Below are 22,758 nucleotides of genomic sequence, written 5' to 3'. Positions count from 1 at the left end.
AGTTTGGTGCCAAGGTATGACTCAATCTTGAACCAGTCTCTGTCTCAGTATCCTACTTTTAAGCATCCTTCCCGATGTGAGTGGATAAAGGCTAGCATACGGGTTCAGTCCTAATAAATCTAACTTTCAGAGAAAAGACATTCACGCAAATAGTACCAAACGTATATTCAATGTCTGGTTCCCCCTATTTTATGGCAGTTTCTGATCCCCGTAAGCACATGGCAGATTGCAAGGGCAGCTATGACTCACTAGTGACTAAGTGGGAGTAATAACTGAACAAAGATCTTGCTTACATATGGGGTTTCTGTTGTGGTAACATTTGATGAGAATAAAAGCGAGCAAGGAAGTTTGTTACACATGACCAAAACATAGCTCACCCAGTTTTCTACACAGAGGAGTATGTTAAGTCTGACAAAATAATAAAAGTGCAATTATATGAACAGTAGCTACTACTACAGATTCTTAAGATGGTTTTCATTTCATAGGGTAAAATTTATTTTTTAAAACACTTGAATGGATAAACAACAAGGTCCTTCTGTATAGCACAGGGAACTATATTCAATATCCTGTGAAAAAACATAGTGGAAAAGAATATGAAAAAGAATGTATATATATGTATAACTGAGTCACTTTGCTGTACAGCAGTAACTAACACAACACTGTAATTCAACTATACTTCAATAAAAAAATTGATTAAAAAAACACTTTATAACCTTGCAAATGTTCATTCCATCTAAACAATAAAGAGGAAATGATCTGCTTTAATGCAGATTTAGATACATAAGTATAATTACATAAAACTGCTATAAAAATCCCAGTTTGCAAAACAAAAAACTCCAATCAAAACTTCTTATGCATTACAGATTCAACTTCCAAAGACTTACCAGCTACATAAAACTGACAGGTATCCTGAAATTTGAATTACTTATGAGTAAAAATAAAAATAAAATTAGTCTTGCCATCCTTTTCTCCTTTACAGTGACTGCATTCTGCTGACATCTGAAATCTTGACAGTTATCTATCTTTTTTTACTTAGGAATATTTTAAAATTTTATTAGGGACTTCCCTGGTGGCACAGTGGTTAAGAATCCACCTGCCAATGCAGGGGACACAGGTTTGAGCCCTGGTCGGGGAAGATCCCACATGCCGTGGAGCAACTAAGCCCATGCGCCACAACTACTGAGCCTGCGCTCTAGAGCCTGTGAGCCGCAACTACTGAAGCCCACGCGCCTAGAGCCTGTGCTCTGCAACAAGAGAAGCCACTGCAATGAGAAGCACGCACACCATAATGAAGAGTAGCCCCCGCTCGCCGAAACTCGAGAAACCCTGCACACAGCAGTGAAGACCCAACACAGCCAAAAAAAAAAAAAAAAAATTTATTAAAGTTTTTGATATACAAATTTATAATCAAATAATTCCACCTTGCAGACAGTAACCAGATTTTTTGTCATAGGTTTCTTGCTTGTTTCAGATCATTTTTTTGAAATATTGTTGATTTACAATTAGTAGTTTCAGATGTGTTAGTAGTTTCAGATGTACAGCAAAGTGATTCAGTTATACATCTATAAATATACATATTCTTTTTAATATATACTCTTTTCCTGCCTTTTCTGTCCCTTTAAATATCCTGGTAGACACAGGAACATCACATAACCCACCCTATGGAGAACAGACCTATCCTGGGAGTCTTATGCCCAGAGGAGCTCCTTCTTGAAAGGCAGAGCAAAGACCAAGACAGCCATCAGAACTAGCTCTCCTCAGGCAGTGGAAACTGTAGGCCAAAGCCCCTCCAATAATCAGTTAAACTATGGTTTAACTATAGTTAAAATCACATCTAGGGCTTCCCTGGTGGCGCAGTGGTTGAGAGTCCGCCTGCCGATGCAGGGGACACAGGTTCATGCCCCGGTCTGGGAAGATCCCACATGCCGCGGAGCGGCTGGGCCCGTGAGCCACGGCCGCTGAGCCTGCGCGTCCGGAGCCTGTGCTCCGCAACGGGAGAGGCCACAGCAGTGAGAGGCCCGCGTACCGCAAAAAAAAAAAAAAAAAAAAAAAATCACATCTAATCTTATCTTCTCTGAATATACTCTTGCAAGACCTTCAGAGCCTCTCCCATTTCTACACCATTTTATGAGACATATGCTAAGGACTTTCCAATCTCTTCTTAGGGCAACAGGACAATATACATGATGTTTTTCAATCTAAAAGTACTGCTCGAGCACCTGTGAGCCTAACCCTCTGCTAGATCCTAACACATACAGATACTCTATACCTATAAATACTTTGAACTGTAAGCATAATTAGTTAGGATCCAATTCCTAACCCAAAGGGATTTAAAAAAACAGTTGTAGAGACAAGACAGGTATTTGCAACTAGAGAATAAAGAGATGCGTGTGTCCTGGCTACACATACTGTTCTACCTGGATGGCTGCCAACCAAACTGGTCCAGGAATCCCCCACCCTCATTATGGCTGCTGGGACTCTCTCTTCATCCTGCCTACCTCCCTTTCTATCTCACCAAGCAAAAGCAAAACAGTTCCTCTTCTCCACCCATATCTTGCTTTAACTGTTCTATTACTCCAGGGATGTAAGGTGAGGACTCTACAGTGATGAGACAGAGTAAGCTGAAGTGGAGAGAGGAAGGAAAAAAGGTTCCCTCCTTGCTTTCGGGGTGGGAGGTTAGGGGGAGGTAAGGGGTGGATAGACAGAAAGACAAAACCGGGAGAGGGAGAGCCTTCAGGAACCTGTGCACAGCATCTGCTTTTCCAGGTTGTCTACCCACAAAGGGAAGCAGGTAGGATTATTTCATCCCCCTCTCGCCTCCAAGGAACCCCAGTTTTCTTCTCTACAACTGCTCATTCTCTCACCCCCCTAGCATCTGAATCTTGTTTGAAAGTCCCCCCCACCAAAATCTCAAATCACACCAAAATTCCATCTCAGTTCTTCAAATCCTCTCCCCACTGTTTATGCAACAAACTCTCTCTACCAAGAGCAAGAGAACAATCAGAAAGGCTTAGAACCAGGGAATCCCTGGCCCCCTATCCCAAAAGGTAAAGGGTTAAATTTCTTGGCATTCTAAGTTAGAACTCCAGATTCACAGAATTATATGCCTAAATGTCTTAGTTAAATAATGTTGTACACTTCAGAAACACCATGGATTCAATAAACTTTTGCAGGGACCTACTGTTGATTTACATGATATTGCTTACAAGGGAAAAAATGATTATGTTCTAAAATTTTGGTGAATACCTTAGACAATTCTGATTAACCTGGGCTAACACATTACCCTTTAGTATCAGAGATTCTCAAACTTTTTGGTATCAGGACTCCTTTACACTCTTAAACAACTGAGGACCCTAAAAAGCTTCTTTTTACATGGGTTGTAGCCTACAGAAGTATTTTTTGCATTAGAAATTAAAGCTGAGAAACATATTTAAGTTTAAAGTATGTTATTAATTCATTTAAAATAGCAAGATTTATTACATGTTAACATAAATAACATTTAAGAAAAATAACACTATTCTCAAAAATATTTATATTTATATAAATATAAATATATATTTACTGAAGAGTAGCAGTTTTACATTTTTGCAAATCAATAATGTGTTACACTGAACACTTGATAATTTATAAAGTCATATCAACAATTATAGAAGTCACATGGCTAAACTTAATAAACTAAAGAAAAATTGAGAACATACCATCTTCACAGTGCAGAAGTTAAGGGTTTCAAAAAGAAATGTGAGCCCCAAACCCAGGGCCAAGGTCAGGAAAGGACATGTTTTGTGACCGAAGCCGTTAAGGATCTATACCAAGGGTTGGATGGAAAGGTCCACAGGGACCAGGCAAATAACATAAATGAGGGTGTCCACCAGTTGGGGACCTGAAGAGCTCATGACCTTGTCAAGGGAGGCAGAAAGTCCAGTGATGCCAGATTTTCAGGTTGTTTAGGAAAAACTGCAAATCTGAATTTTCTTATGAAACCCCCATATTTTTAAACATTGAAACTACAGGCCAAACAAACATCTATGGGTAAATGTAGCCTACGGCACCCCAGTTTGCAACATCTATATATCACAAATTGTTTAATCTTCGGGAAATTCTTCCCAAGGAAATTTATCCTACAGTATGGTCCTAATATTAGATCACCAGGAAACAGCACACTTAAAATATCATCAATGAACAGCACTGGAACAGAAGGTTGTTGTCAAAACAAGAAAAGCAAAACAAAAGCTATGGTGCCAAGAGAGTAAACAAGAGACCAGATCCAGTGGACAAGAATCTCTCTTTCTAGAAAACCGCGCCCTATATGGTGGAGTGGATGGAAATGGCTCATCAGGCCCTACTATTGTCTTGAGAAATACTCTTCATCCTGGGACTTCCCTGGTGGTCCAGCGGTTAAGACTCCAAGCTCCCAATGCTGGGGGCCTGGGTACGATCCCTGGTCAGGTAACTAGAGCCTGCATGCGGCAAATAAGACCCGACGCAGCCAAATAAATAAATAAATAAATGCTTTAAAAAAAATAATAAAATAAAATCCAACTCTCAGACTCACAAATCACCTTTCCAACTACTAATTGGGGCAAATATGAGAACGGGGAGCTTTGGAGAACAAGCACTAACATAACAGTTATAATCAATCAAGAGACATTTACAGAGCACCTTCTGCCTGCAAAGCACTGTACGAGGCACGAAGAATAAGAAGAGGTCCCGGATTTCAAGTAACCACAGTCTCAAAGGGGAGAGGACTCAAAAGACATACGATAAAGCTAAACAGTACAAGCATTAGAAAACAGGGAGGCATGAACACATAAAAGATGTCACCCAGGCAGTGACATTTCTTAATTAGTAGAAATAATAAAGGCTCCAAATTCAAAAGACAGACTACAGGAAGCAGGAGCAGGCTTGAAGGAAGGTTCCAGAAACCATTCAGAAGGCTAAATATAAGGCAATTATGGTACTAACTAGGGTAACGTCAGAGAGAATAGAAAGGAATGTCAGGATAAAAATATTCACAAGAAAAATCAAGATTTGGCAGCTGACTAAATAAGCATAGTACATCCTCTGTAATAAATTCACTTATTAACCCATCAACACAACGAATGACCCCATTTCTTCAACAGCCAAGGAACCAATAAATTAAAAGACATATAACCCAATCACCATGGGCAGACCATATATGGATGCTCTTCAAAACAAACTCTGGGGAAAAAACTTCATGAAACAATTGGACATGTGAACACTGACCGAAACTTTGATGCTACTGCATAACTACTGTTAATTTTTAAGGTGTAGTAATGGTATTTTGGTTATGTTAAAAATAATAAAGATATATTAAAAATACTTGTGGGTAAAATGGGATTTACTTCAAAATAATGTGGGAAAAAGGAAAGAGTTGAAGATGTGGATAGGACGGTATTAGCCATGGGTGAATGGCTTTGAGGGCTGGGCAACAGGCAGCCTATTATACTATTCTGTCTACTTTGGCATATCTTTTAATTCTCCATAACAAAGAGTTTTTTTAAATTAAATGGCAAATACAACTTCTACCTACTCCATGATCTTTTGTAAATTCTTGTTTTCCTAAAAGTGGAACAAAAGCATTACTGATCTGTTTCATTTATGGGTCAATACGTGAAGGTAAAGATTATTACTACTCTTATTATCCATTCTATAGAATTTTTTATTTAATATAAGTATACATAAATTAGGTTTGGTAAAAAGTGAAATTCACCATCACACAAGATAGTTCTTTAATGAATTCTAAGGAGGTAGGATAAAGGGCTCCAGAACTCTACACTATTAACTTGCAAAAGAAATAATTTTTCATTTTTAGCTAAATATCACTCTCATAAGAAAATACACAATGCTCAAAATTAAACAATAGAATCATTTCAAATCTGAGCCTGCAAAAATGTAGACTTACAAAGTCCACAAGAGAATAATTCAACTTCCCTTTCTACTTTTCTGTTTTGCTTTGTTTTTTGTTTTACTAGTATGTTTATAGATACTGTGTGCTAAAAATAATTTCACCACAATTTAATGGAACTAAGGATTAATAAAGATTATCCTAACTTTTAGCTTGGTACTTGGCAAAGGGTTGATGTTCAGCTGCTGAATAGATCAGAAAGATTCCTAAGATATTGTGACGCAGCAGCTTTTTGGGTGGAATGGTTTCTCATGGCATATTTCCTCATAGAGTACTGCTACCTCCATCTTTTTGTGTGTGGGGGGTTTTGGTTAGTTTTTTTTGGCCGCGCCATGCGGCATGTGGGATCTTAGCTCCCCAACCAGGGATCGAACCTGTACCCCGTGCATTGGGAGCTGGGAGCGTGGAGTCTTAACCACTGGACCACCAGGGAAGTCCTGCTACCTCCATCTTTAAAACGTAAGTCTAGATCCTTATTCAACATTTTGTTTATATTAGCAACAACTCCTAAACTGGAGATTGAGACAAAGAGCCCTAAAAAAAAAGTATTGCCAAACAAACAACAAAGACAAATTTTAAAAACATCAATAGTGGGACTTGATAGTTTTACCTAAACTTTATTCGTAATTAGATGTCTTATCTAGTATATCATATGGCATCTGATAATTTTATGGTGAATCCAGAATTCTGGGGAAATTCAAAACATTTAATTCGTATTAGCTATAACTTAATCTAGTAACTAGCCACACATACACATAACCCTGCATCCTCATTATATCAAATGTTAGTATCCAAGCAGTATTTCAAGCACAGTGATAAAGACTCTCTTTTCTTGAATTAAGAAAAACAGCTTATTCCTTCTTATTGCTGTACCAATAAAAGCATAAACAAGGTAGATACATACCCAATGACAATGTTAAGATTTCACAAATTCTACTAAAACAGTCTAATTTTGTTCAGACAGGTTTACTAATATTACAGCTATCAGTTCATTTTAGCAACCTACTAGCTTTTGCTGGTAAAACTTTGAAAAATCTGTATTTATTGCTATTTGATTATGTGCTATTAACCATGAAATAACATGAATTCAACCATACATATTTTATTACCTTTTTAGCTTTTAAGAGTCTTCCTGATTCATTTTCCCAGCTACATTCAAAAGTAGTAAATGGTTTGTACACTCAATGGCCACAGTACTTTTTAAAAAGACAGGGAGGAATCCTCTAAAATATCAGAGTACATAGGGCACTGTTCTCCCCACTTTACTCTGACATAATCAGGGCAGACAGGCTCCCCGAGGAAGAGCCCCTTTATGAAATTAAAACATACCACATACTATTCTCCAGAAGAGTAAATTCTATTTGGGCAGAATTATTAGCCTCACTCAAGTCATTTCACAGCAGAGAGAATAAACCGATCTATTGTATATACCATAATTACACTTTGCATGACTTCCTTCAATTAAAATCTTTACTTAAAGTAGCATCCATATAACAGTATAGAAATTTTAAAAGTCATTATCTAATATGACCTAATGATGCCTTCTCCTAACAAGGAATTAGTCTGAAAATGACTTCATATATTTCAAAGCAATTACTGGCATTAGGCCCTCCCCTCAGCAGTATTACACAATACGTTTGCAAGAGAAATGTATGTACATGGGTCAACATCACTTAATTCTGCATCTATCTGATATATATATATTCTGCATATATTCATTCATCTACCAAGAACAGAGTACTCTGAACCTCCAAACAAGGACTGGATATACTTTGCTCATATTAGAACTCATTAATTACCTAAGGATCTTGACTAAGATCTGATGTCTGGTAAACGATTAGAAGGAATAAAAAGAGTTTTAATGACCTTTCTGACAAGTGCTGGTTAAGATCAATATCTCAGACATTCTTTGCACTAGACTGGCAGTTATAGCCCTCACACTATCAATTTATTATTAGGTTAAACATAACCAAACAGGAAGGAGTGGAAAGCCCCATAGTTTTACAAGAAAACAAGAAAAATATCTGCATATTTGTGTCATCTACAGCTAACTCCATCCATCTTGGAAAGTCTCTCCCACATGTACTAAAGAACAGGCCATTTCACAAAATACCACAGAAATCAGTGTTCAGGTTCATTACGATTTTGAAGTCTAACTCTCCAAATGTTTTTTACTTCAGAAAATTCTGGTCTTAAAAATCTTACACTTGGGGAATTCCCTGGTGATCCAGTGGTTGGGACTGAGCGCTTTCATTGCCGTGGGTGCAGGTCCGATCCCTGGTCAGGGAACTGGGATCCCACAGGACACACGGCCAAATAATAAGAGTAATAATAATAATAACAGCTTACACTTGGTGGGGCAGGGTAATAAAGAATTATAAGAGAAACTCTAAGTTAGTATATTAACGCTTGTACTGTTAATTATACACATACACACACACACACACACACACGATAGAAAACAGAGGGCTAAAGAAGAAAATGGATTAACTGACCAAGGGATTCTCAGTACAATTTATACTAAGAACTTCTTTCCCTTTCAGGTTTCAGTTCTGTTGTTTAAAGCAGCACCTCTGAACAGGCATAGCTCACTGATCCACAGTCTCTCAGACTTGGAGGTACAGTAAAACAATTTTCACTGCAACGCTTGTTTGGAATTCACTGCTAAAAATAGATGAGAAGGGAAAAAAAGCTTGTTTTTTTATTTTGGTTTTTTAAGAGGAAAAAAGGAGGAACAGCGTATTTGATAAAATATGAACAATTAGCTTTCCGGCCCAACATAAACTTGTGATATTATTTTTGGCTTCTCTTAATATAATTTTTTTTGCCTTTAAAAATCAGGCATTAGGGATTTCCCTGGTGGTGCAGTGGTTAAGAATCTGCCTGCCAGTGCAGGGGATGTGGGTTCGATCCCTGCTCTGGGAAGATCCCACATGCCGCGGAGCAACTAAGCCCGTGAGCCACAACTACTGAGCCTGAGCTCTAGAGCCCGTAAGCCACAACTACTGAGCCCACATGTCACAATTACTGAAGCCCGTGCGCCTAGAGCCCATGCTCTACAACAAAGAGAAGCCACCACAATGAGAAGGCTGCGCACCGCAACAAAGAGTAGCCCCTGCTTGCCACAACTAGAGAAAGCCCACACGCAGCAACGAAGACCCAACACAGCCAAAAATAAATAAATTTATTCTTTTAAAAAATCAGGCATTATACTTTAGTAGTCAGTCTTTTTTGAGTCACATATCTCTCTGACCCTTTACTAGAAAAAGGCATTTGTGGACACATAATATTGTGCAAACAATTTCCAAACACACATAGTGAAAATGTAAAGAAACAGAAAGATAAAAAACCAAATTCTGGAAAAGTTGTTAACTGTGGTGGAGAAGAAAGGCATTAAAATTGGAGGCTGTTCACAATAGGCTTTAACTGTATTGGTAATGATTTATTAAACTGAGTGACAGGTGCCTAAGTGTTTTATTCTTTAAACCTTTTTATACACTATATTTTTTAAAACTTTGCTCAATTATTTTGTTTTTTAATTGTAGTCTGAATGCCTTCGGGCAGGGTATACACTCTCCAATTAGCCAGAGTCACCACCATTTTCCTTACAGTAAACGAGGGTTCTTTAAAAGCCAAAGAAACCGGAATCCTCATACACTGCTGGTGGAAATGTAAATCGGTGCAGCCGCTTTGGAAAACAGTCTGACAATTCCTCAAAATGTTAAGCACAGAGGTACCATATGACCCAGAAAGTCCACTCCTGAACATCTATCTAAGAGAAACAGGAACATATGTCCACAGAAAGACCTGTATACAGATGTTCACAGCAGCATTATTCATAATAGCCAAAAAGGGGAAACAACCCAAATATCCATCAACTGATGAATGGATAAACAAAACAGAATATGATGAAATATTATTCCACCATAAAAAGGAATAAGTACCAATAAATGCTATAACATGGATAAACCTCAAAAACATTATGCTAAGTAAGAAGAAGCCAATCACAGAAGACCACAAATTGTATTTCATTTATATGAAATGTCCAGAATAGGTAAATCTCAAACCTAGAGACGGAACATAGATTAACAGTGTGATAAAGATGTCATAAAATTAAATAATTGTGCTGGTAAATATAATAAAAACCATTGAAACTGTTCATTTTAAAGGTATGAATTATATGATATGCTTATTATATCTCAATAAAGTAGTTTAAAAATAAACCAAAGACATCCATTCAGTCTAACTTTGGCTCCCAAATTGTGGTCTGAGGACTCCTGAGAGTTTCCTAGAGCTTCTCAGTGGGTCTTGAGGTCAAAACTATTTTCATAAAATACTAAGACATTTGCCTTCTTCACTGTGTTGATATTTGCATTGATGGTGCAAAAACAACAGTGGATAAAACTGCTGGCACCTTTGGCACAGTGACGCCAAAGTATATTAGTTACTGATAGTCAATGCATTCTTTATCTCCATACACGCACAGCAAAAACAAACAAGCAAACTTTACCGCATGAGTTGTGGGCCAAACTAGTCACTCTTTTTAATAGAACAGCCTTTCTCCTAGAAACAGCTGTCAATACCTATCGGAAAATGCATTCCCATTTCCAAACTCACAGAAACATAACTTTCATAACACAACTGTTTCATAAAGTGGAGGCTGCCACTCTCCATGAGAAATTACACCTCACTCCCTTTGAAAACATTTTAAGTATCTCAATTTTTTAGCCAGAGTGAGCAGCAAAGCCCTGTCTGGTGGGCAGAGGAGGGAATGAGGCAAAAGGCAGAAGATAAAACTTAGCCTAAGAAACTGTTTTGTCCTATCATGGTGACAAGCACTAGCATTAACATTTTATTATAAGATAAAATTTTAATGTTTTAAGACATAATTCAAACAAAATAAGGCTTAAAGATGTATTTAGCTATTTAAAAAGGGACTGTTCTACATCATGGTATTATTGTAACTAGTGATAAAAGGGACTTAAAGGGCTCCTAAATGTGAAGAATCACACACTGAGAATTACACTTGTAAAAATCTACTGAGAATAGATAATGAATTAGTCACTTATTAGCCCTAAAAGATGATTTGTAAATATGGTGCTGAAGATTTGGGAAAGCCTATGGACCAGTCTAGAAAACTAAATTGGTTTACTGCAAAAGGGTAATTCCAAAAAGACATTTAACGTACTACTAGTATAAGCAGTATGGCTCTGCAAGAGAAAACAAATAGATCGAATCTGTCAATGTGTATCTAGTACTATATATAGAAGAAAAAGACCCAACTGGTGGATACAAGTGTTTCAGTCCCTAGGGTGTTTGAGTAGAGTGCTGTGGAATAGAAAGAGTCTGTCCTTAATCTTCTCCATATTTAATAAAACGTCCCTTTGTTCTTACCCTATGTTCACAAGCAATGTTTTAACCTGGCTTCCCCAGTTGGCTGATACTACGGAGAAGCCCGGATGACAGAGATTAATATTTTGTTCACTGTAAACTTAAAATTAAGGGGCTATCTCTCTAACACATGGCATGTTAGTCCCTAAGAGCCCCACCAACTTTGGGCAAACTAGATAAAGTTTCTGACTTTGCAAAGCTGAAATTTTTCTAGAACTAGGTAATTTCTTGATAGGCATGTATACTCAAATACTGAATATATTTTGGTTTAAAAAATTTTTAGGGGGCTTCCCTGATGGCACAGTGGTTGAGAATCTGCCTGCTAATGCAGGGGACATGGGTTCGAGCCCTGGTCTGGGAGGATCCCACATGCCGCGGAGCAACTAGGCTCGTGAGCCACAACTACTAAGCCTGCGCGTCTGGAGCCTGTGCTCCGCAACAAGAGAGGCCGCGATAGTGAGAGGCCTGCGCACCGCGATGAAGAGTGGCCCCCGCTTGCCACAACTAGAGGAAGCCCTCGCACAGAAACGAAGACCCAACACAGCAAAAATAAATTAATAAACTAATAAACTCCTACCCTCAACATCTATTTAAAAAAAAAAAAAATCCGCCTGCCAATGCAGGGGACGTGGGTTCGAGCCCTGGTCAGGAAAGATCCCACATGCCACAGAGCAGCTAAGCCCATGTGCCACAACTACTGAGCCTGTGCTCTAGACCCCGCGAGCCACAACTACTGAAGCCCGTGTGCCACAACTACTGAAGCCCGTGCGCCTAGAGCCCATGCTCCACAATGAGAAGCCACTGCAATGAGAGGCCCATGCACCGCAACGAAGAGTAGCCCCTGCTCGCCGCAACTGGAGAAAGCCCTCACGCAGCAACGAAGACCCAACGCAGTCAAAAATAATAAATAAACAATAAATTTTTAAAAAAATTTTACTTCCTTTATGAAGTTATAGCTCACAAACATACCATGGACTACAACTTGAATACAGGCCATAATAACAGTAACAGTAAGAGTCAAAGTAATAGCTAACTTTTTACATAAGGTTAACTGTACACCAGGCACTGCCACTTTACATATTTTAACTCACTTAATCCTCATAACAACCTATAGGCAGGTACTACTATAATCTCCACTTTACTGAGGCAGAGGACAATTACGGAACTTGCTCCACATCACACATGTTAAGTAGCAGAGCTGAGATTCAGTCCAGGATGTCTGACTCCAAAGTCAGCATTTCTTAATCTCGTTAGCCATGTACGATCAATTTTCTGAATTTTAAGCATCTTATTTTTCAAAACAGTTTTGAAATTCCACATATATAGCACAGCAAAAATGTTTCCCAAATTCCCATGATTAAGCTGTTAAGCTAAAAATGGTCTTCCTCCTCATTTAACCATGACTTTTATTAGCTTTAATAAGCATAAACATGAAACTTTCAGAAGTTAATGCAAAATTAATCAGAAAAATATACAAACTACTGTTATAAAATGTATACATGTTCACTTTCAAAGTATACTAACTTAGGTTGTAAGTATACATACAAAACTAGTCATATTTTTATATTAATAGGATTGGATACTATTCTAAAAACAAGGATATTGTAGCTTTTAAAGGAAAAACATTAATTTGAGCCTTTCTGACTAGTGATTTAGACTGACCAAACCACTTTTTTTAATGTTAGTTTCAAATCCCTGGCTCTCTGCTATTGGGTTGGCCAAAAGGTGCGTTCGGTTTTTCCCTTAAGATGGCTCTAATAGCACTTAGTTGTCTTTAACTTCATTCGAAACAATTTTGTTAGACTGTATTGTGACAGCTGTCATATCAGTGTGCATTTAAAAAAGACATTAAAATTGGTGAATTTTTGTGTAGCCATTTTAATATTGAAGATGGAAGGAAAGCAGCAACATTTTTGGCATATTATACTTTATTATTTCAAAAATGTTAAAAACACAACTGAAATGTCAAAAAAGATTTTTGCAGTGAATGGAGAAGGTGCTGTGACTGATCAAACGTGTCAAAAGTGGTTTGCAAGGATTCGTGCTGGAGAATCCTCGCTGGACGATGCTCTGTGGTTGGGTAGACCAGGTGAAGTTGACAGCAATCAAACTGAGACATTAATTGAGAACAGTCAGCGTTATACCACGCGGGAGATAGCCGACATTACTCAAAATATCCAAATCAAGCATTGAAAATCATTCACACCATATTGGTTATGTTAATTGCTTTGATGTTTGGGTTCCACATAAGTTAAGCAAGAAAAACCTTCTTGACCGTATTTCCACCTGCTATTCTCTACTTAAACGTACTGAAAACGTTCCGTTTTTAAAACAAATTGTGACGGGCGATGGAAGTGGATACTGTACAATAATGGGGAATGGAAGAGACTGTGGGGCAAGTGAAATGAACCACCAGCAACCACAACAAAGGCCGGTCTTCATCCAAAGAAGGTGATGTTGTGTATATGGTGGGACTGGAAGGGAGTCCTCTATTACAAGTTCCTTCTGGAAAACCAAACGATTAATTCCAACAAGTACTGCTCCCAACTAGACCAACTGAAAGCAGCACTCAATGAAAAGCGTCCAGAATTAGTCAACAGAAAACACGTAATCTTCCATCAGGATAACTCAAGACTGCATGTTTCTTTGATGACCAGGCAAAAACTGTTACAACTTGGCTGGGAAGTTCTGATTCATCTGCCGTATTCACCAGACATTGCATCTTCGGATTTCCATTCATTTCGGTCTTCACAAAATTCTCTTAATGGAAAAAATGTCAATTCCCTGGAAGACTGTAAAAGGCACCTTGAACAGTTCTTTGCTCAAAAAAATAAAAGGTTTTGAGAAGGTGGAAATATGAAGTTGCCTGAAAAATGGCAGAAGGTAGTGGAACAAAAGGGTGACTATGTTGTTCAATAAGGTTCTTGGTGAAAATGAAAAATATGTCTTTTACTTTTACTTAAAAACTGAAGGCACTTTTTGGCCAACCCAATACAAGTATACCTCCTATAAAACCATAACTTGTTGTATGGATTAGTCATTCTACAAACTAGACGGTAATTAACCTTAACTTTGTAATTTGTGCTTTCCCTCCTATTTTTTTCTTTTAATGGAGTCAACATATACCACTGAACTGCTACATCCCAAAATTTCTGTTTTCCCTTTTCACCTTGATATTACATTAAAAGAAAAAGTGCTTCTCATGAGGTGGTCTCTTGTCATACTAGTAATGTTCTTGTTTTTAATCTGGGCGCCAGTTACAGGACTGTTCAACTTATGAAAATTCATCAAGCTATATATACTTTTCTGTATGTATAGTATGTACTTCAATAAAGAGTTGTTTTTTTAAGCAGCTGTGCTTCCTAACTTTACTTCACCAAAAGCCATTACATACCAACCTTATTGACAGTTGTCATTTCTAAAAGTTTTTTTTTTTTTATCAGACAGTACTCTATAGCACTGAGTTAATATTCAATCTCTGTTTTCAGGACACGTAAAAAAAGAGTCATCCAAGATACTCTACGGAACCAAAAAGTGCTATTTAATTCTTTCACAAATCCCTAAGATTTAAAGGTCTCTAAAGGAAAGAAAACATTTTTAAAAAAAGCTTCTATGTGCTCATTTTATTCTCACAATTACCTCACCAGGTACACACTTGTGGATGGAGCCACAACAATGCATCTCCCACCCCAAATGCTTTCCTGATTTGACACTAACTTTCCTCCACCCTAAGACAGATGAGTCTATGTTTCCTCTTCTTGAAACTGTGTAGAGCTTTATACCAGACTTGAGCAAGAAAATGTGACAAAAATGACACTGTGTGACTTCCAAGGTTAGAATATCAAAGGCAATACTTCTTCCACCTGGCTTTCTCGTGCTCTCAGGACGCCTGCCTTTGGAACCTGCCACCAGACTGTGAGCAAGTGTTCTGCCCACAGCCCCAGAAACCTCTCCAGCCAACAGATGGCACCAACTGCCAGACCCAGGTGAGCCTTCGAGTCTTCCCAGTAGGCCCCAGACAGCATGGAGCAGAGCAAGCCATGCCCGCTGCACCCTGTCTCAATTCCTGACCCACAAAAACCAGGAAATAATGCATGGTTATTGTCGTTTTAAACCACTAAGCTTTTGAGGTAATTTGTTACACAGCAACAGAAAATGAAAACACTTTACAAATAAAAAACACAGGTAGATAACCATGCCAGTGAGTGGCAGAGCCAGAATTTGAATCCATCAGCCTGTATAAAAAGCCCATATTCTTTCTACCAGAGGGTATTGCCTCCAAGTTTGTTCAGAGTCGCCCACATGGCCAAAGAAAGCCATAGTCTTCAGATTGGAAGCTCTAAGAGCAATAAACAGCCCCCAAATTAATGTTTTCAATTAACACTCAGGACAACAGGTCATTCAGTTAGTAGGCTCAAAATCCCAGCACCTTTCTTGACACATCTATACCCTTCCCACCCTAATAATGGCATATCCCAGAGATGCTTAAGAAATATCTCTACATCAATAACAATAAACCTGAACATTTACAGAACACTTTACAAAGCACTTTAACAATCACTAATTTGATCTCATAGAGGTGTGAGACAGGTAAGGCAGGTATCTTACAGATAAGGCTCAAAAAAGTTAAAAATATATACTCCAATAAAAAATAATTTTTAGGGCTTCCCTGGTGGCACAGTGGTTGAGAGTCTGCCTGCCGATGCAGGGGACGTGGGTTCGTGCCCCGGTCCGGGGAGATCCCACATGCTGCGAAGTGGCTAGGCCCGTGAGCCGTGGCTGCTGAGAGCCTGCGCGTCCAGAGCCTGTGCTCCGCAACGGGAGAGGCCACAACAGTGAGAGGCCCGCGTACCACCAAAAAAAAAAAAAAAAAAAACTAACTACAATAACATAAGTAGGGATTCTATTTCAGATTTTCTGACTCCAAGGCCAGTGCTCTTTTCAATGCAATTCAACTTGAAAGAACCTTTATGGAGTACCTTCCGGGTATATTTCCATATACAGCACTGCTCTACAAGTACTCTGAAGCACCTACTTTGTGCAAAGCATCATGGCAGGCACTATGTGTTCTCCACTTCCAGGATCGGCACAAAAACATCTCTGATAGAGCTGATCTCTGCAAACAGCCAGTCTTTTCCCCACTCTAACCTATTCTCTGCATTGCCATCCAACAGCTCTTCCGAATCCACCTCCTTAATCACAATAATTAAAAAACTGTCAGAGATGACATCCTACCCGTAAAAACACAGGCCAAATCTCACCTGCTTTCAAGGTCTTCTGTAAACTGACTCCAACTTACGTGATCAAATTAATTTTCCCGCACTTGCTGAGAAAAACCAAATTAATCTCTTCCTTCCTCCCCACATTCAATTTCTTTGCAACTTCTTGCCCTGTCTTTTCTTCATACTATCACCCAAATCCAGAACTGATGCTCAAGTATTCATCCCCAACCCCTGACAGAGAGTCTCTTCCCTCCAAGACCTTAAAATCTACTGTTAAGCTACAATTAATAATTCAAAACAATATATAATAATTAAATTAGGTAGTACAGATTATAGTTCATGAGGCCTTAAAAGAGAGGAATCACTAAGGGCTGCAAGAATGTCTTCAGGAAGAAAACAGCACTTGAAATGGGCTCTAAGTGACAGACAGGATGAGAATTGGCAGAAGTAAAAACAACACACACTGAGGAACAACCTAAAAGCCCTCCCTTTTACCCGGCTTCTTCCCGTTCACATCTTACCTAAGCCTCCAGCCAGTACCACCTCCTCAAGAAGGCTTCCTCAGTTACTTCACAATCTAACCGACACTCTCTTCTCGGACCTTCCAAAACCATTACTGCCTACAACACGCATTCTGGCACTCAGTCACTCCGTATTACAGACCTCGTCTATCTGGCAGCAATACGTCTCCACATAGTAAGCATTCAATATTTGTTCAACTGAACTCAGTTCAGCAGCCATTGTTGCTTTCCGCCATTTAAAAATCCACTGATCGTAACACTGTTTAACTTACCGGGCATCTCCTTTGGAAAGATTGGTATTTACAGGATTGAGAATAACCTTGTTTGCATCTACATCCACCACACATTTGGTATGCAAGTCAATTTCTGCAGATTAAAAAAAAGAAAAAAAATTAGTCATTTTGAAGTAATTTATGTCAGAAAAAAGCTTTTGACAAAAAATCCAACACTCCTTCATGATAAAAACTCAACTAGAAACAGAAGGGAACTTCCTCAACCTGATAAAGGGCATCTAAAATACCTGCGGCTAACATCACACTTAACAGTAAAAGACTGAACGGCTTACCCTCTGTCATCAGAAATAAGACAAGGATGTCTACTACTTTCGTTCAAAATTGGACTAGAATTTCTGGTCAGGGCAGTTAGGCAAGAAAAACTAATAAAAGGCATCCAGATTGGAAAGAAAAAATAAAACTACCTTTATTTGCACACTATATGATCTTATACATAGAAAATCTTAAAGAATCCACTAAAAACTACTAGAATAAACAACTTCTGCAAAGTTGTAGGATACAAGATTAATATACAAAAATCAGCTGTTTCTATACACCAGCAATAAAAAATCCAGAAATGAAGTTAATAAAACAATTTCATTTATAATAACATCAAAAAGATTCAAATACTTAGGTATAAATTTAAAAGAAGTACAAAACATATACACTGAAAATTCCAAGACATTGTTGAAAGAAATTAAACATTTAAACAAATAGAAAAACAACTTATGTTCATGAATTGAAAGACTTAATTCTATTAGGATAGCAATACTCCCCCAATTGGTCTATAAAAATTCAAGTCAATCCCTATTAAAATCCAAGTTAACTTTTTTTCAAAAGTTAACAAGCTGATCCTAAAATCTATATGGAAATACACAAGACCTAGAACAGCCAAAAAATCTTGAAGAACAAAATACAAAGACGACAACTCAACAATTTCAAGCTTACTAAACAACTACAGTAATTGTGGTACTAATATAAGGATAGAAGGATAGACATATAAATCAATGGAACAGAGAGTACAGAATTATACTCTCATATTTATGGCCAAATGATTTTGATGACAGTGCCAAGAAATTCAATGGAGAAAGTATAGCCTTTTCAACAAATAGTGCTGGGACAACCTCATCAAAATGAAAAATTTTGTTCTTCAAAGGACACCATCAAGAGAGTAAAAAGACAATCCACACCAAAAAACAAACAACCCAATCAAAAAATGGGCAGAAGACCTAAATACACATTTCTCCAAAGAAGACATACAGATGGCCAAGAGGCAAATGAAAAGATGCTCAACATTGCTAATTATCAGAGGAACGCAAATCAAAACTACAATGAGATACTACCTCACACCAGTCAAAACGGCCATCATCAAAAAATCTACAAACATGCTGGAGAGGGTGTGGAGAAGAGAGAACCCTCTTACACTGTTGGTGGAAATGTAAATTGATACAGCCACTATGGACAGCAGTATGGAGGTTCCTTAAAAAAACTAAAAATAGGAGACTTCCCGACGGTCCAGTGGTTAAGACTCCATGCTTCCACTGCAGGGGGCACGGGTTTGATCCCTGGTCAGGGAACTAAGATCCCACATGTCGTGCAATCAAAAAAAGAAAAAAAAAGAAAATACTAAAAATAGAGCTACCATATGATCCAGCAATCCCACTCCTGGGCATATATCTGGAGAAAAACGTGGTTCGAAAGGATACATGCACCCCCAATGTTCACTGCAGCACTGTTTACAACAGCCAAGACATGGAAGCAACCTAAACGTCCATCAACAGATGAATGCATAAAGAAGATGTGGTATACATATACAATGGAATATTACTCAGCCATTAAAAAGAATGAAATAATGCCATTTGCAGAAACATGGATGGAGTTGGAGATTATCATACTAAGTGAAGTCAGACAGAAAAGGACAAATAGCATATGATATCTCTTATATGCAGAATCTAAAAAAAATGATACAAATGAACTTATCTACGAAACAGAAACAGACTCACAGGCTTAGAGAATGAATTTATGGTTACCAGGGGGAAGGGTGCAGGGGGGAGGGATAGGTTAGGAGTTTGGGATTGCCAAGTACAAACTGTTATATTTAAATCAGATAACCAATAAGGACCTACTGTAAAAATATATATATATATATATATATATATACATAATTTTTTTAAAAAGAGGAAAAAAAGAATTCTTGGGAAAAAAACAATCCACAAAATTAACAAAATATTTGTGAATCATATATCAAATAAGGAACTTGCATCAGAAAATATAAAGAACTCCTACAACTCAATTTAAAAAATTTTAAATGAATTTTTAAAAATTCAATTTTAAAATGGGCAAAGAACTTGAACAGACATCTCTCCAAAAAAGATACAGAAATGGCTAATGAGCACAAGAAAAGATGTTCAACATCATTAGACAATGGGGAAATGCAAATCAAAACCACAATGAGATACCACTTCACACCCACTAGCATAACTCTAACCAAAAAGATAACAACTTAAACTAATATTGTAAGTCAATTATATTTCAATTAAAAAAGAAAAAATAATAAAGTGTAAATTTGATGTCAAAAAAGAGACAGGTAAGTATAGGTGAGGACATGGAAAAATTGGAAGCTTCATACATTACTGGTGGGAAAGTAAAATGATGCAGTCACTTTGGAAAATAGTCTGGCAGTTCTTCAATGGTTAAACACAGAATTAGTATATGACCCAGAAATTCCCACTCCTAGGCATATACCCAAGAGAAACCTATGTCCATACAAAAGTTTGTACATGAATGTTCATAGCAGTATTATTTGGCTACTCATAATAGCTAAAAAGTGGAAACAACCCAAATGTCCATCAACTAATGAATGGATGTGGTATATCCATAAAATGGAACACTATTTGGCTATTAAAAGGAATAAGGTACTGACACATACTACAACATAGATGAAGCTTGTGCTAAGTAAAAGAAGGCAGTACAAAGGACCACATATTGTATGACTTTACTTATTTCTAACGTTCTGAACTGGCAAACAGAGACAGAAAATAGACTAGTTATTGCCCAGAGCTGAGAAGTGACTGGTAGTGGGTATAGGTTTCTATTGGGGGTGATGAAGATGTACTAAAATTGTGCTGATTGTTTTCACAACTGCATGAGCACAATAGAACAACTGAATTGGGGACTTCCCTGGTGGCGCAGTGGTTAAGAATCCGCCTGCCAATGCAGGAGACACGGGTTCAAGCCCAGGTCCAGGAAGATCCCACATGCTGCGGAGCAACTAAGCCCGTGCACCACAACTACTGAAGTTGTGCACCACAACTACTGAAGCCCAGTACTGAGCCTGCGCTCTAGAGCCCGCGAGCCACAACTACTGAAGCCCACGTGCCACAACTACTGAAGCCTGTGTGCCTAGAGCCTGTGCTCTGCAACAAAGAGAAGCCACCGCAATGAGAAGCCCGCGCACCGCAACAAAGAGTAGCCCCTGCTCCCGCAACTAGACAAAGCCCACATGCAGCAACGAAGACCCAACACAGCCAATAAATAAATAAATAATTATTTTAAGTTTAAAAAATAAAAAACCACTGAATTGGTTGAATTATATCATACGTGAACTACATCTCAATAAAGAGAAACATGGCCACATCATGTTTATGTTCTTATATTCTTCAAAATTTCTGACCCAAAGTATGAAACTGTTTCTGTTTGCCTTATCTCTATTACCCAAAGATATGCTCTAAGGAAAGAAACTGCACTACACTGGAGTCATTTTGTATTTCCCTAAGAACCTTGGCCAAATGTCAATGTCAAACTCATAACTTTAGAGTATCTGCACTGCCAGGAAAGATGATTTCTTTTTTGTTTCCTTTAACTTATATAATTGAGACAAATGCAAACAAAAACAAAAATTTCCCTCCCGGTGCCTACCACAACTCAACCTTTCTCACATCAGTTATTCTACATTTGTTCTCAAAGATATAATCTAGAAGTACCAAAAATTTAGTGGTCTTTCTTTTAGCCAATACATTTTTCAGGCAAAGAGAAACTGAAAACATCAGACATATGTTTTACCCAGGTGTGGAAGACTAACCTGGAAAGGCAGATGTCTCACTGTGGTCAACTAGTAGGAAAGCCTATTTCTAATACTTTGTGTTTAAATCCACTCTATACTACCACAGAAATGCTGCAGGAAAGCCTCAGCCACAATGCAAAAACTTTTCAAACATGCATTTTTACTTCTTTCTTTCCTTAGGCCCAGAGCTCAAGAAAGTTTGCAAAGAGATACAGGAACATATGTATATGTATAACTGATTCACTTTGTTATAAAACAGAAACTAACACACCATTGTAAAGCAATTATACTCCAATAAAGATGTTAAAAAAATAAAAACACTTCACACCCTAAAAAAAAAAAGGTTTGCAATCATTGTACTTTGTTAATACTACCCCTTAATGACCTCTGACCATATTGTATTGGCTGACCCTGTGCAGTCAAATCTATATTATACACAAATGCTTTATCAAGGCTCCAGAAATTGTAGTGACTCAGAATCTCCATCTCACCACCCACCACAAAGTTAGATATTAGTTTCCTGCAAGAACCTTAGGTCTGAGCAAAGGAGCTGCATGTATAGTTCTGCACGCAAAAGTACTCATCTAGAATGCATGCCTGCAAAGCCGTAAATCAAATATCTCCCCCGCCCCCACTAGAGTTTTGCCTTCATTTCAGATGATCTGGAATTGAAAAAGGATTCAAACGTTTTCTTTCAATATTTGTAGGCTTTTTCCCTATACTCTTCACAGCTCCTCCATCCTGCCCCTCATGACTTCATTAGACACACTAATAGTTTGAAAGCATCAAATGGCATGATTCAGGAACCAATCCCTGAAAAATCCTATATAATTCAAAGAATCACCTAATAACTAATATATCCAACCTAAACTCATTTTGTCCTAAAGAGTACAACACTTACAAATGTCCCTACATTTAACACCCAGTGGAGGTGGCCTTCAAAATATAAACAACTATCTTCACTTCTTTATTAGCTCAGTTTTTATTACCAAACAAAATTCCCACCCCAACGCTGTTAAAAGAAGGCTTTTCACAAGACTGTTTAGAATATGGGTGGAACATCTAGGACACACACTCAAGCAAATAAGAGCAGTGAGATTTGAGGAGAGTTTAAGGGTCAGATATATGAAAAGCATTTTATCACCAAATGCCACCAATGCTTGAATGAAACTATACTGCTACAAAACTCTAAATATGACACTTTCTCCATGGAAAACTTCTTGCTCTATACTGCTTAGAAAGCAAAGCTGTGATTAAATATTAATTGACTAAATAGCAATACCAAATTTAGGCCTTAAATTTAAGGTCAATTTAAAAAAGAAAAAAAAATTTTTTAACACCTACCAAAAATCCAAAACATAAA

At 37.9% G+C, this 22,758-nt stretch overlaps 1 protein-coding gene across 14 annotated transcripts in view; it reads right to left on the bottom strand.

Moving 5' to 3' along the window:
- The window catches only part of KIF13B (kinesin family member 13B), a 230,857-nt gene that overhangs the window by 195,014 nt on the left and 13,085 nt on the right, over positions 1–22,758 (bottom strand). For all 14 annotated transcript variants that reach the window (XR_016393491.1, XR_016393487.1, XR_016393488.1 and 11 more), the window contains exon 2: positions 17,333–17,426. Coding sequence is in view for 4 of the 14 variants with exons in the window: in XM_022594943.2 (XP_022450651.2) it covers positions 17,333–17,426 (94 nt within the window). In the remaining 10 variants the exon portion in view is untranslated. The remainder of the gene's footprint in view (positions 1–17,332; positions 17,427–22,758) is intronic.

Source organism: Delphinapterus leucas, chromosome 6 (assembly GCF_059928025.1).
Source record: "Delphinapterus leucas isolate spDelLeu-1000000601 "Yukka" chromosome 6, BTC_Dleu_Yukka2, whole genome shotgun sequence".
NCBI lineage: Eukaryota > Metazoa > Chordata > Mammalia > Artiodactyla > Monodontidae > Delphinapterus > Delphinapterus leucas.
This window is presented reverse-complemented; position numbering and strand designations above follow the sequence as displayed.